This window comes from Sarcophilus harrisii, chromosome 3 (genome assembly GCF_902635505.1).
Source record: "Sarcophilus harrisii chromosome 3, mSarHar1.11, whole genome shotgun sequence".
NCBI classification, from domain to species: Eukaryota; Metazoa; Chordata; class Mammalia; order Dasyuromorphia; family Dasyuridae; genus Sarcophilus; species Sarcophilus harrisii.
In genome coordinates, this window is record NC_045428.1 from 558216861 (window position 1) to 558231190 (window position 14330).

Here is a 14330-nt window from a genome sequence, read left to right on the forward strand (position 1 = left end):
ATGTGCAAAAACTTTCTATTTCTATTGCTTGAGTTATTGACCCAACATTTTGATTCCCATGAGGACTCTGGTAAGTGAAGTGCTGAAAAGATGTCTGTCTCAATGGGATCAAAAAGTATTTTGTATTTATCTACTCTGAAATAACCTTGAAAGGTATTAACTTATTTTAAATAGCACATTACTGAAGGTACAATAAATACCTCTAAAAACACACAAAGAATGACAGTTCCTGCCCAGAAACTGAGATTCCACAGGAGTGTGATCCACATATGAGCAAGATCTGCTCTAGAAGGTGAGGAAAGATGGACCTGAAACAAAAGGGATGTAGGAAAAAGGTGATGGTGCTTTCTGTTGGGAGACAGGAAAAAGGGGGCTTCACATCTACAGAAAAGTATTTCTACAGGCAGAAGAGGAAGGAGGCAGAGCCCTGCAGAAAAACAGAGAAAGCCTCTGTAAAACATGCCCCCATCACAGTAAGGAGGAATATGAGTCTCAGCAACTGTCCAGATCATCCTGCCAAAAAGCAGCAGAGCTGCGCCAAGCACACCGGGCTTCTCTGGCCCCACCTTTTCACTGTGGGACCCTGCTGCTTCCTGGAGACCAGCTTATTCAGGCCCTGAGGAGATGCTTGTGAAAACCCCCACAGAGAAAAAGAATTTGTGGCCTTGCCTCTGACCTCCTGCCCCAGCCATCTCTACAGACACATCTCTGGGCCCAGCAGCAGGTGCAAGTGCAGACCCAGAGCTGAAGACCCTCTTTGGGAGAAAGACGAGGCCATGGGCTGCCCAGGTGGAAGGCTGGGCCTGGAACCTCAGACAAAGGAAGGCATGGGGCTCTCCTTTGTCCTCCTAGGGAGTCCCACTCACTAGATGGTCAGCAGGGAAGCGCCCTGAGTAGCTCTTCTCAGCTTCCTCCATAACCCCCCCCCCCATTTGATCGATCCTGGCATTCAAGGCCCTGCCCCAGCTGGCTCCCAGGTAGTCCTCAGGCTCACAGGTACTCCCCTCAGACTGGGGTCACTCCCAGCAACCACCACCTTAGATGCTTCACAAAGACTCAGGTCCTGCCAGCTTGGGTACCCACAAAGGCAACACACAAGAGAAGCCCCTTCAAGCCCCGCCCCCCAGGGTGGATGAGTGACATTGGCCACTAACTGCCTGAAGCCAGGATGTTGGAGGTCCGAGGGGATGAGATCACCTCCCTCCCCCCCACTTCCCACTGTGCTGCCCTTGCAAGAGAGGGCCCTGAAGGCCGGGGCCGGCTTTGTTTCTGATTCTGCACCAAAAGCAAACCAATTGCTTCTTCCCTGATTCACCCTGAATAACCTTGGACAACAGAAGACATTTTCTCATGAGTGATGGTGCTCACATTGACAATTCTGGAAAAGGATGGGTTTCTTGTCAGTGTAAGGGATCCTCTCCCTCCCCCATGAACCAGCAGCTCTCCCCAGGGCCTGGCCCCTTTCCCTATCCCACCCACCCCCATCCCTCAGCCTCGGGACAAAGCAAACCCGGATCCCAAGCCAGTTCTGGCTCCCCTTAATTAGCTCGGGACCTTAGCAAGTCACGCTCCAGCTGCCAGGTCTCAGTCTCCTGATCCTCTCAAGTGAGAACCCTCCCAGCTCTCCCTTCCCACTGCAAGAGCACTTAGCCAGGGCTGGGACTTTCTTAGAACAGAGCCCCAGAGAAAAGATTCTCCTCTGCTTTCCCCACAGACAAGGGGTTACCATCCCCAGGCAGCACGCTGCATTACTGAACACGGCTTCAGCTTCAAGGATTTTATGGCTTCCATTTGCCCCTTACAGCCTCTACCCCCTGGTCCTAGTTCTCTCTCTTAGGATTGTGAATAGTAACTCCCTGTGCTTCTGGTGTACAAAAGATAACAGAAAAGGCTGTTGGTCACTGACATGAAGAATGTCAGGTACCCTGGAAGGTGGAAGGAGTTGTGTAAGGATCCTGGCCTGGATTGCTTATCCGATGGAAAAGAAAGGAAGGAGGGAAGGAGAAAGGATGGAGGGGGAAAGGAAGAGGGGCAAGGAGGAAGGAAAATAAAGAAGCACTGAAGCACCCATTCTGTGCTGTTAGTGTATAAAATACTTTACAGACATTATCTCATTTGATGACCAAAGATCAAGCCCTAAACATTCCTGGCACTGACACCACCTGACTTAAGTAATATTAACAGACACATTAATGTTTTAGCCCTCTGAAGTATACAGGAAGACAGCAGTGGAGCCTCTCCTGCAGGCCGTCCCAGGACCAGCCAGCCTCTGCCCTTGGAGACCCCCTGCCCCTTTTCCTAAGCTGTCCACAGGGGAAACCCTACAGGCCTCCCTCCAGGCTCTGGGAGCGGCGGTCCTATGCATCCTCACTGACAGACGCCATTCTCCTACACGGATCCTCCCTTCCAACGCGCCCCAGCCATGCCCATGTCAACCTTTGGAGTCCCCGACAATTTTAATCCTCCGAACTGCTGAAGCTCATCACCACTGAGAGAGCCCTGGGCAGGCAGCAGCGGGCAGCCTGCATCCCTTTACCTTCAGCCAAGGGCCCATGTCAGGGGAACTCTAAATTCTTTTTGGGCTTTTGAGTCTTTGAAATCTGTTTTGCCTCTAAGTTCTCTAAACACAATATGCAGCATGAATAAAAAGTAAGGTTCAGATTTGCTTTTTTCTTTTTCATAAAAACAACTCCCACAAAAGCACTCATGGTACCAGCCATGTTTATACTGGCAATCAAGCTAAGGAAACTAATTCAAAGACTCCATAGGGTTCTATGAATACCAGCGGAGTTATTAGCACAGACAGCAACTCAAAAAAAGATCTCCCACAGGGCCAACCACAGCTGGAAAAGGATTTGTTCTTATGGAAAAGGTGTCATGTGACAATCATTTCATCCACAAGTAGAATGGGTTTCTAAGAGTTCCTTTACTCCCCATTGGTCTCTTTAGGGGACTGTTTTTGTCTCAAGCCCTCTAGAATTGAGCACTTATCCTTAAAGGCAGAAAACTGAGGACATTAAAGGCTTCTTTTCACCCACACATATGCAAAAAATATAATCATAATTTTTTAATCCAGGACATTTCACAAAAGACATTTTAGACTCTTTGTGCTTTGCTTTCAATAATCTCAAAGTACTCACTGATGCAAAAGTTCATCTTTTTTAAAACCAGTATTCTCTCCTGATAATGCTACCATGGCTGCAAATCACAGTCCACTATGATCTCAGAAAGTCAGAGAGCCATGATGGTGAAATATCCCTAATTACCCCTCATACTTAAGAAGTTATATAAAGGGCCTATATCAAAGGTATATCTATTCAGAAAAGACCAGTTGTAGGTTGAAAAATAGTAATAACAGATGGGCAGCTACTATCCTCAATTAAAGAAGCTCTCTCTCTCTCTCTCTCTCTTTAAACATTTTGATCTGATTTTTCTTGGGCAGCAAGCAAGATAACTGTATAAATATGTATGCCTATATTGGATTTAATATATAAATTTTTACCATGTCTAACATATATTGGATTACATGCCATGTGGGGAGGGGGTACAGGGAAGGGGGGGGGGAATTGGAATACAAGATTTTTCAAAGGTCAGTGTTGAAAAATTATCCTTGCATATGTTTTGAAAAAAAAAAACTTCAATAAAAAAATAAAATTAGGGAAAAAAACCACAAGAAGGCCCAATAAGTAGACTGCTTACAAAGGGCTCAGAGAAGGACATGGGTAAAATGTGCAAAAAAGATGAGTGTACATGAAGCAAGAAATCACTGGGATAATAAGCTCACAGTCTCAACTAATACATTGGAGCATTTTAGGCTGCGAATTTGGATTTTAAAAACAAAGCAGTATATAAATTGTTTTTTGTTGTTTCTTCCCTTTTCCTGTGGATTACACAATGTGCTTAAAAGTTACTTTGTAAGTGTGTTAGAAAAAAGAATGATTTCCAGAGCCAAGAATTTGAAGGAAAAAAAAGAAAGGTGCTAGAAAGTTCTACATCCCCCAGTCTTGTATTCCCTAGTGTGAGTAGTGTTTACACAAGTTTCTTTGCACGCAAATATTCCCCTATTTTAGTGTCAACTAATATGTCTGAGGAATGGAGAAATCAAAGGCAAATATAGCATTATTCAAATTCAAGCACACTGTTACTCAAATATTCAGATAGGTCCCCATCCTCTTGGGAACTGTGGATTTCCATAGCTCATTTCAGAATTCCTGAATAAAGTATCACAATCGAGCATTGTATGGAGTAAAGTAACTCATTCAGAGTACAGCCGACTCACTTGTTCCAAGCCAAAAATGGGATAGGAAAAATCCAAGTATTTCAGCCGCAGTCAGGGCGTGTGCCTGGTGGCAAGGGCTATTCTTAGGAACTGTACCAGGATGTTTCCTTTTGGGGTTGGGATCCATCCAGGGGTCTCCCTGAGAGATCTGAATGCATGGAGAATTCACTCCAAATGCAAGGTGACCTGCCCCACCCCCCCCCAGGACTGCCTTCCTCCAAGAGCACTAGAGTGAGGTCACCTCACCCTGAGACCATGCAATTAAGGCTTGCTCTCCCCCATGTGCCGTGGCAGAGATCCCAGCACAGAGCCCAGGCTAAAAGCGGCTTCTCAGACCTGGGTGACTCCAGCCAAATCACTTCCCTTCCCTGGACCATCTACTCTCCTCCTCTGAAAAATAGTTAAAAGCAGCATCAGACCCCGCAAGGCTGGGGGTGGGGAGAAAGCTCTCTGAGCCACCTGCCTGCAGGGCCTCGACACCCCAAGGCTCCAAAGAGGGACCTGCTTCTTTGGGGTTTTCCGAGGCACCTCACAACTCCACACTTTCTCCTTCTACAGCTTCTTTCATTATAAAAGACCTTTTCCACTTTACACCCCAAATTTGCCTTCCCGTGAAAGACATGGTAACAGCAAGAAGGGATTTCTTCCCAGGACTCCCAAAAGCAGCAGCAGGGAAGCACAGGGGACAAGTTGGGGCAACTGAGGCACTGAAATAGCTCCCTGGAAGTCATCCTCACCTGCCTGCTATAAACAAACTCCACATCTATGAAACCCGAGAGAGGGAAGGAGGGAGGGAGGGAAGGCTGTCATGTGCAAGACGGCCTGATTCTGGGAAGCTTTATGAAGGCTCTGGGATGATCCCAGGATAGCTGAGGAGACACCCCACCTTGGGGCAGCTCTCACCACCAGGCCCATTCTGAGAACACCTAAGAGTTCTTACAGTGAGAACGTGGCCAAACTGTCACAGACACTGACCAGGGCTCCAGGTGCAGCACAGCACTCCCCACTCAAAGCCCACCGGGGGACAAGCACGCAGGCCCCCTGACCGGGCCTCCTCCCGGAGGCCTGCCCTGGGCACGGCCACTAGGAAGGGGCCCGGCTCCCAGGCTTGTTTGCCACCTGAGGTCAGACCGGGACAGCCCCTGAGCACCGCCCTGTCCAATGGACGGCCCGTGCCTGCTGACTCTCTCCCAAGACCCTTTCCGAGGGCTCCAAGCAGCTCCCGCCACACCATGGAGAGGGAGTCTTACTTCAGCATCCCATGGAAGCCAGATCTTTCAAGTCACAGGGCGGATAATTCCAGCTATACTCCACTCAGGAAAAACTCAACATCGTACCCATCGGTACATTTTAGAAATGGAGACAACCCAAGAGATTCCTCAAGTTCCCCACCCACCCAATTTCACAGATGAAAGTCCCAGAGCACCGACGAGTGGGCAACCCCAGACCAAGGGGGACCCCAGGTGTGCGGCACTTCTCCACTAAACAGATGGCTCCTGCTCCTCAGCAAGAGCTGGAGCTTCTGCTCCAGAAGCTCAGCCCTCGGCCTCCCCACCCACTCCCGGGTATCTCGAGAGCCTGGCAGGAAAGCAGCTTTGTTACGGATTCCTGCCATCTTGGAGCGATTTCATGATTTCTAAGCTAAAGCTCAGCTACTCGATAAATCTATGGTGGAACTGAAGAAAGTTCTAGCAGGAGCACTTGTGAGGGGAGATACATAAGCGCTGACTCTGGCTTCTGAATAGGGATTATTACATCCAAGTGGCTCCAATTTGACCAGGGCTTTCTGGCTATGATGCTTCCAGAGGAGGGAAAACCCAGCAAAGTTTGTGCAATAACTCAGGAGAGACAGAGTTTAGTGGGGGGGAAGGGCGCAGCTTCCTTACCTTTTCAGATCAACAGTGGTGACACTGAATACCACGCCTTTGAGCCAAAGGATCATGAAAAGCCTCTGGGAGAAGGGGCAGTTTCCTATGCTCTCGCCATCACTGCCAGCCTGAGGAACACAGAAGACCAAAGTTAGATTAAATTAAAGTTAGATTAAAAATTAACACAGAATTAATGGGAAAGGAAATAGGACATTCAGAGAAAGAATAATTTAATTCAGCCATCTACTATGAGTCAAGTCTGCCTTCTAGACACTGTACATGGTATACTAGGTGAAAAAAAATCAAACCTAGAACCTCAGGTGTCAGAGGAATCTCAGGGGCCAGCTGGTCCCTAAACAAGGATCTCTACACCATATTCTTGTTCTCAAGGAGCTTCTACACTAATGGGGGGAGATAATAGGGGATCATTTAACTAGAATGCAATGAGGTCATAAGATCATGAGTCAGAGGACAGAAAATTTGTTGCCAGGTTATAGGCGGGTGAAGCAGACATGAAGAAGCTCTATGGAGATGATGCCATTTGAGTCGGAAAATTGTTGAGTAATCCCAACAAGCAAAGATGGCCAGGGGAGGGGTTTGGGGAGAAGAGGGTACACGTGGCCAGCATAAGGAGTAATATGAGCAAAGAGGTGGAAATGAAAAAGAATAATATATGTTCAGTAATCACAAAATCAGAGTTGGAGCTAGCTTCTTAACCTGTGTGTGAATTTATCTTGTTTTTTGAAAACATTTTGATCACAGGTTTTCAATAGAATTTACTTTCTTTGCAAATCCTATGTGCTTTAGTTCATGCATTAAAAAATATTCTGATATAGAAATCCAAATTTCACCGGATTGCCAAAAGATTAAAAAAAAAAAAAAAAAAAAAAGATTAAGAACTCCTGAATCAGAGGCAGAAGCAGCCCTCAAGAAACATCTAAACAATCCTCTTCTTTTACAGATAAGGAAACTGAGATTACCAGAGGTGAAGTGACCCAAGATCATGAAACACTGAGAGTCAGAGATAAGATTAAAACTTGGGTCTTGGGGGGGAGGAGGGGAGAACCTTAGGTCTTGATCTTAGTTCAAATTCAACTCTTTTAATATCACACAATTGCAGTGGGTGAAAGGGAATAGTGTGGGTTAAGGTTAGAAAAAACAAAGCAGACCCAGATTAGGAAGGCCTTGAATACCAGGCTATGAAATAAGAACTTTGTTTGGTAGACAACAGGGAACCATGGAGGGTCACTCTGTCATCCCTGAAGCCAGGAAAGGTCCCTTCAGTGTGGTTTATAGCAGCTCTCTTTATAGAGAACTAGAAATTGAGGGGATGCCTCAATTGGAGAATGGCTAACCAAGTTGTGGTACATGATTATGACAGAATACTACTGGACTGTAAGAAATGACAAGTTGGTTGATTTTAGAAAAACCCGCATGAAATAATGAAGAGAAAAATCAGCAGAACCAAAAGAATGTTGTATACAGCAACCATAAATTATTCTTCAAGTATATAAATACTCAAACCAACTACAAAAAACCTATGAAAACTCCAGAGAAAGAACTGATAAACAGAAGTATGTAAAATATGGTTTTATATTTATTTATAAAACTGTGTCAAATAGTGGTTTTTCTCTAGTGTAAGGTAGGAGAGAGAGAGACGGTTTAGAACTTAAAGTGTGACAATAATAAAGAAATAAAATTTAAATAAAAAAGAAAGAAATACAATGACAAACTACAATAAGTGACTTCTCCTACTCCAGAAGAATTGCACAAGTCAACCAGAAGCTCACAAGAGCTAGAAAAGGGAGCCACCTAAACTAGTACCTGCATGGGCAAACCAGACTACCATCTCCCAATGTGTTTAGGGACTGATATGGGGACCTTGGAAACCCTTAGACTCAACTAAGGGATTACAAATGAAACAAAAGATCTGGAAGAAAGAACTGGAAGAACACAAACTGATTGAAAAGATGGTATCCAAGAATGAGATTTGGATACTTGAAATAAAGCTTATAAAACATAAGAATAACAGGCTCCTTGCCACAGATGAAGGGCACCTAACAAAGGTTGGCAATGACATTATTTAAATAATTGAAGTTGAATAACCAAGCTTGGACCCAAAGAGGCATAAGAAGGTACCTTCCTTCCCTTGCCCCCCCCTTTTTTTTTACAAAGATGGGAGAATTATGTGTGTGGAACACTTCAGATAGATGTCCGATTTCTCTGATGTGCTGATTAGCTTTGCTAAAAAAATTTTTTTTTCTTCCTCTGGAAGAATAAGAGAGAAGAATAACTTAGAAAATTTAGATGATGTAAAAAAATTTTTTTAAATTTTTTAAATACTGTTATTGCCTAGAATCTCGTAAATATAACTAAGAAGAGTTTAAACTAAAAAGATAGGAGGGAGAAAACTGTCTATGAAAGCCAGTAAGCAAAATAACATAGTAAATAGCTACACTATACAAATCATAGTTGCTCCAGTTCTCCAGCAGATTTAAGAACGTTAGTGATGAGTTACTGCTGTTCTTATTATTAATAAAAGTTTGTCTGCAAAGTAGTAATTTACAATTATTTTTCCATGATAAGTTTTATAAGTTAAATTTTAGTTACCTAACTTATCTTAGACCATTCTAGACTATAACCATAGGCAAGCTGCAAATGAGATGAATTAGGAAAAAATGCTACCTTTTTCTACACCCCCTATTTCAGTGGCAACAAAACACCCATATGGGCAGCTTCTCTGTTCTTCCCCTGGAAAGGCTCGCCCGGGTTCACCTCTGCCAGAACGCTCCTCCAGACTCTAGCTTCCACTTCTCCCTCTTACAAAAAAGGAACACAAACGGCCTCTGCAATGGGGATTTCTCCCTTAGCTTCTCTTCCTCACTTTCCCTCCTCAAGTTATAGGGAAGCTCACCCAGCAACCCCTGAACAGCAGCCCATGGCTTTGGATCGAAAGAACAACAGCTCTAGGCCACTCCTGGTCCCCAGCCCCGAGGTGAGTCACACAGCTGGCCTTTGGAAGGGGCCGGCGGTCCCGCTCACGGCCTCTGTGGCCTGGCAGAAAATGCCCAGCGCTGCACTCCACCACCATCTCCTTGGAGACAGTGATTACCACCCCCTCATGAAAAGCCATTGTCAAGTGGTTTTAGGGGAGGGAGCTGGTTTATATGTTTAAAAGGAAAGGGTGGCTTCCACTGTATTGTTTTCTACCAAGTTTTCCCCTCCAAACAGCAAGTATACAGTGTTCTCTGAGCTCTATGACGGCTCACAAACCAGTCTTTGTGGGCTGCCGGGCACCCAGCCACCATTAGAAGGTTGTTTATAGAAATGTGTTCAGGACCCCAAACACCTAAGTTACAAATGAACTTTAAAAACACAATCCACTTGTCAGTTCGAACAGCCTGTGAATTTTAAAAGCCATAGGCAATACCAATGGCACACGGTTCCATCATTAATTACATTTAATCAGTCAACTGTCACATCAAACTCATCCATCCAAACAGAGCTTCCCTCTCCCCATCCCCGCCCCCCAGTGCTGCCCCCTCCGGGAGGTTTCCCCCCACCCTCAGAGGGCTGCACCTTCTAGGGAGGCTCTGCCCGCGTCCAGTCAGGGGCCAGTTGGGTCCGTTTCACCCTCACACCCTGGCACCATCCTCCTGCCTGGACTCCTCCCACCCTTCTGCCCTGGAGGCCCCGGCCCTGGGGACAGTCCCCAGTGAGAGCTTTCCTTCCCGTTCAATCCTCACTCCTCTCACGGCTCTGGCTGGCAATCCGGACTTCTCCACCACACGGTCCCTTCGGCCTTTTCCCATCAGAGCCTAGGATTCTTGAGGCAGCCCTCAAAGAGGGAAGGTGAGAGACCACCTTCCTTTCTGCTTAATTTGCATTCCCAGCACTTACTACAGGGCCAGGCCCACAGCAAGAGCTATTAACCAGGGCTTGTGGGCACCTCATCTCCGTGCAGGGCGCACTGCTTGTTTATCTATTTGGCCCCCTGTATTTATCTGTCTAGAAGTGTCCCAAATCATGCAGATTGGGATAAGAGGCAAAAACCATTCAGGGGCCCAGATTCCCTGCACAGGAGAAGTTGCTGTTCCCCATCCACCACAGGCAATCCCAATGAAATAAATAACTTAATGTATTTAGGGAAGAGAAAGATGGTTATCCAGGTTTAGCAGCCTTTCCAGTCACTGAACTAGGAAGCCAATTGTTCACCTCTCGCTCCTTTGTGGTTCTGAGAGATAACAAATGCTTCATTCTGATTTATCACTTAACTGTGCAAATACAAAAAAAATTTGCAGAGTTTGCCTACTAAAGTTGCAATAGCCTTACAAAAAGTCTATATAATGCATGATACTTTCCTTGAAGACTATTACTAAGTCACTGACCAAAAAAAGGAACTAGATAATGTCAATTCTTGTTCCATTTTCCAGATAACTTACAGTTATACAACTTACGCGTACAAATAATATTTGCCTGTTTCATGTTATAACAGTGTGGAATTGTTCAAATTGGGAAGAAAATAGTTTGGAGGCATGATTCAAATGGGGATAATAAAAATGCAATCCCTCATTTTACAGATGAGGAAACTGAGACCCAGAGAGGTGAATGTCCAAAGCCATCCAACTGGGTATGTAGCTCAGGGGTCTCCATTCAAAAGCAGGCATCTAGTTCTTTATAGACTGTATACTTATACAGATACCTCACAGATCTGTGAGAATAAATATGAAAAGACTACAGGCAAAAGATATGGCATTGTTCTACCTAAAACTTTACATTTCATTCCACCTATCAAACTTCTCCCCAATTCATATGCAATAGGAACGCACTATAGATTCTTAAATGAGTATTAAAATTCTTATTCTATGAATGGACCCCAGACCATAAAATTAATCAGGATCATTATTAAAATGATACTTTAAACCAGATGCACCACTACCATATGACAAATCCCCCAGAGAAGAAACAGTTAATGTTATAGCATTTGCATGAGATTTGTTGACACCCACCCTAGATTTTTCATTGAGGAAATGTTCACAGATTCTGAAAATCTAAACTATGAAAGGGAAAGTATGCAAGGTCAGACTGATCTGCTTTTGATCCAGGAGCATTTCTCAACAATTTTTTGCTAAAAATGATTCAGCTTTTATTTTCTAATATCTTGACAATAACAGAAGCAATTTTCATACCACAAATGCTGTTACTCTTCAACAACACAGAATCAAGTACTCTAAAGACACAATATGGTGAAAAACTAAAGTTCAAATTGTAGCTATACTAGTAACTTTGAAAGAATGGCAGGGATATTAATAGTGACAGATTTAAAAAAAAAAAAAGGAAAATTCAAGCTATTAGCAACAGTGTGGAAAAAATGTCCCCCAAAAAAGAAATGGAAACTCAAAAATCTCAATGGTTCCACTCATCAGATTGGCACAGATGGCAAAAAAAAAAAATTGATACTTCTTGGCAGGGTCTGGGAGGACCAACACATTAATGCACTTCTGGTAGTCCTGTGAATTTAGAATTATGTCCCCCCCCAAAGTCGCTAAATTTAACCCTAAAAACACACACACACACACACACACACACACACACATATGTAGGGGGAAAAAAAAACCCAACTTTCAGTTATAGCGATAAACTGATAACTAAGAATGAAAGGAGACAAAACTGGGATAGAAACCTATGATTTCATTGGCAGTAATAATGATTACATTATTAAAAATACAAGAAAATAAGAAAGAAAAGTGTCAATGAAACAGAAGAGGGAAGCAAGTTTAGAAGGAGAAAGATAAGCAGAGCAGTGGCAGTCCTATGTGTCAAAATGAATATGTAATTTAAAACAAAAGATGTACATAATAGAGATTCATAGTTTCATACACAATTCTTCTATTACTCTTTGTAAATTTCATGCTTATTGATGTTTCTTAACTTCACAAAAGTAAAAATAAAACAAATAACCTTGAAAACAATCAAACCCACATTCAATTTTACAAATGATTACAAAATAGAATTCATAGTTCAATTTTCTCACTGAACAGATAAGAAAACGAATTTGTCAAAATAGACCAAATATGTTGATGATACGATGAAGAAACAAAAGAAAAGATATGCTAAGAATTGTGCTAAGAGAAAATGATAAACACTATAGAACAGCTATGAAATGGACATCTAGGGCACATTGTAAAGAAAGGAGACTGGGTCTCCATTTCCCTGTCCAAAATTTCTCAAGTTTTGTTCAGAATCCTTGGGCAAGAAATGATACATCTTCAGAAGGTATCAAGTACCCTCTAAACTGTTAAGTGCACTTTTACAAGCCATTCTCTCTTTTCTCATCCTTTATGCTGAGAGTGATCAAATTTCCCTAGACTCTTCTAAATAAACCTTTCCTAAAAGTACAGCTGCAGGGAGAAAAAATAAACATTAGAAAAGCAACTCTGACAACACACTCAGATTAAAAGGTAGCTGGGCAGGTTAGCCTTCTCCCCAGATATACAGATCCGGCTAATAAAAACAGAACAAAAAGCATGCCCTAGCTCATAGATCCCGCACAGACACAGACACACACATTCTTTCTCTCCTCCTTCCCACCTTGGTTCCCTCTCTCCTCCCTCCCTCTGTCTCTCTCCTTCCTTTCCTCCCTCTCTCTGTCTCCCTTCCTCTCTCCCTCTATGTTTCTCTCCCTCTCTCCATATTTCCCTTCCTCCTCCCACCTCTCTCTCTCTCTCTCTCTCTTATCATAACCATCTCTACATCAATGGATTTACTCTATATTCTCAACCAAGAAAAAACAAACTCTCTAATAACTTTTTATCTTAAAGTTCTCAAACCAGCAAAAAATATTTCCTTGTCCTATCAGCTTCTTGTATCCAAGTCAACAAGAAGTCCAAACTTTCCCTTCATATTGAATGTGCACATTAATCCTATCTCCCATTTCATCAGTGCTTTAAAATTGCTAAAGTGCTTTTTCTCACCACCACTATGAGATTGGGAATTTAGGAGTAGTTTGTGATCCCCATTTTAGAGAATGAGGAAACTGAGGCTTAAATACTAAAGGCATGGAGCTGGGATGGATCTGAGCCAGGGCTCAGCTCCAAGCCTCCCAGGGCCAAGTTCGGCAGGCTCTCCATTATGCCCTGTGGCCAACCAGAGAAGAAGAAGGGACACGTAGACTAAGGGCAAGTCCAGGATGAGCAATTCAATAAACACGGCACCCCCCTCTCCCTGGCTCCCTTCCCCACAGGGCTGGGATGAAGCCACCGTGCCAACTGTTAAAGGCCAAAGACAAAAACTTCCTATTCTCTTCTAAACCTGGAAACTCGACTGGACGTGAGGTGGAGGCAGCCAGGGACAGGAGAGAAAGGACAGCAATATTCTGTCGACACAGGGCAGGAACCCGGGGTGAGCTGAGGAATAAGGCAAATGCCTTCAGAAAGCTCCAGCTCCTCCAACAGTGTAGGACAACTTAGCTCTGTGAACAGCTTAAGGATGCTTTCAGGTTATTGACCCTCCTTGAGAAACCAGCCTGTGGCTAATTCAACCCATTAGTTTACAACTATTTTTAATATAAATCCAGTCCAGTTGTGGAGTTAACAATGGAGTCTTAACAAATGCACCTCATATGTTTGCATCTGCTATTTGAGATTTTTTCAGAAAAACAATGCAAAAATAATTTTCCCAGTTTCCTGATCTTCATCTAATTTTAGGTATGCCAGTTTTGTTTGTGCAAAATCTTTTTAATTTTATGTAATCAAAACAATTAGCTATCTCCTATAAATGCTTTTTTCTCTTGTTTGGTACTGAAATCTTTCCTTAACCATATATATGACAGATAATTTATTTCATGTTCCATTAATAGGGGCTTATGGTGTCACCCTTTATGCCTAATTCATGTACCTATTCTGAACTTATTTCGGCATGTGGTTTCAGGTGTTGGTCTATGCCCAATTCCTTCCAGACTACTAATTTTTGTTAAACAGCAGTTTATCAAAATTTAGGTTGCGCTACTGCTTCTATATACTGTATATCTAATCTTTTCTACCAATCAACCTCTGTATTTCTTATCTAGTGCTAAAAAGTTTTGATACAGCATTGTAGTCTTGATAATTGATTGGTAGGGCACTGATCAAGTCAATTAATATAGGTAGCACTATCATTTTTATGATATTGGCCTGGCCTACCTC

General features: G+C 43.4%; 1 protein-coding gene across 1 annotated transcript in view; it reads right to left on the reverse strand.

The window, feature by feature from the left end:
- The window catches only part of CLIC4 (chloride intracellular channel 4), a 71495-nt gene that overhangs the window by 21795 nt on the left and 35370 nt on the right, over positions 1–14330 (reverse strand). The window contains exon 2 of the mRNA XM_031962571.1: positions 6166–6275. Within this exon, the coding sequence (XP_031818431.1) occupies positions 6166–6221 (56 nt within the window). The 5' untranslated portion in view covers positions 6222–6275. The remainder of the gene's footprint in view (positions 1–6165; positions 6276–14330) is intronic.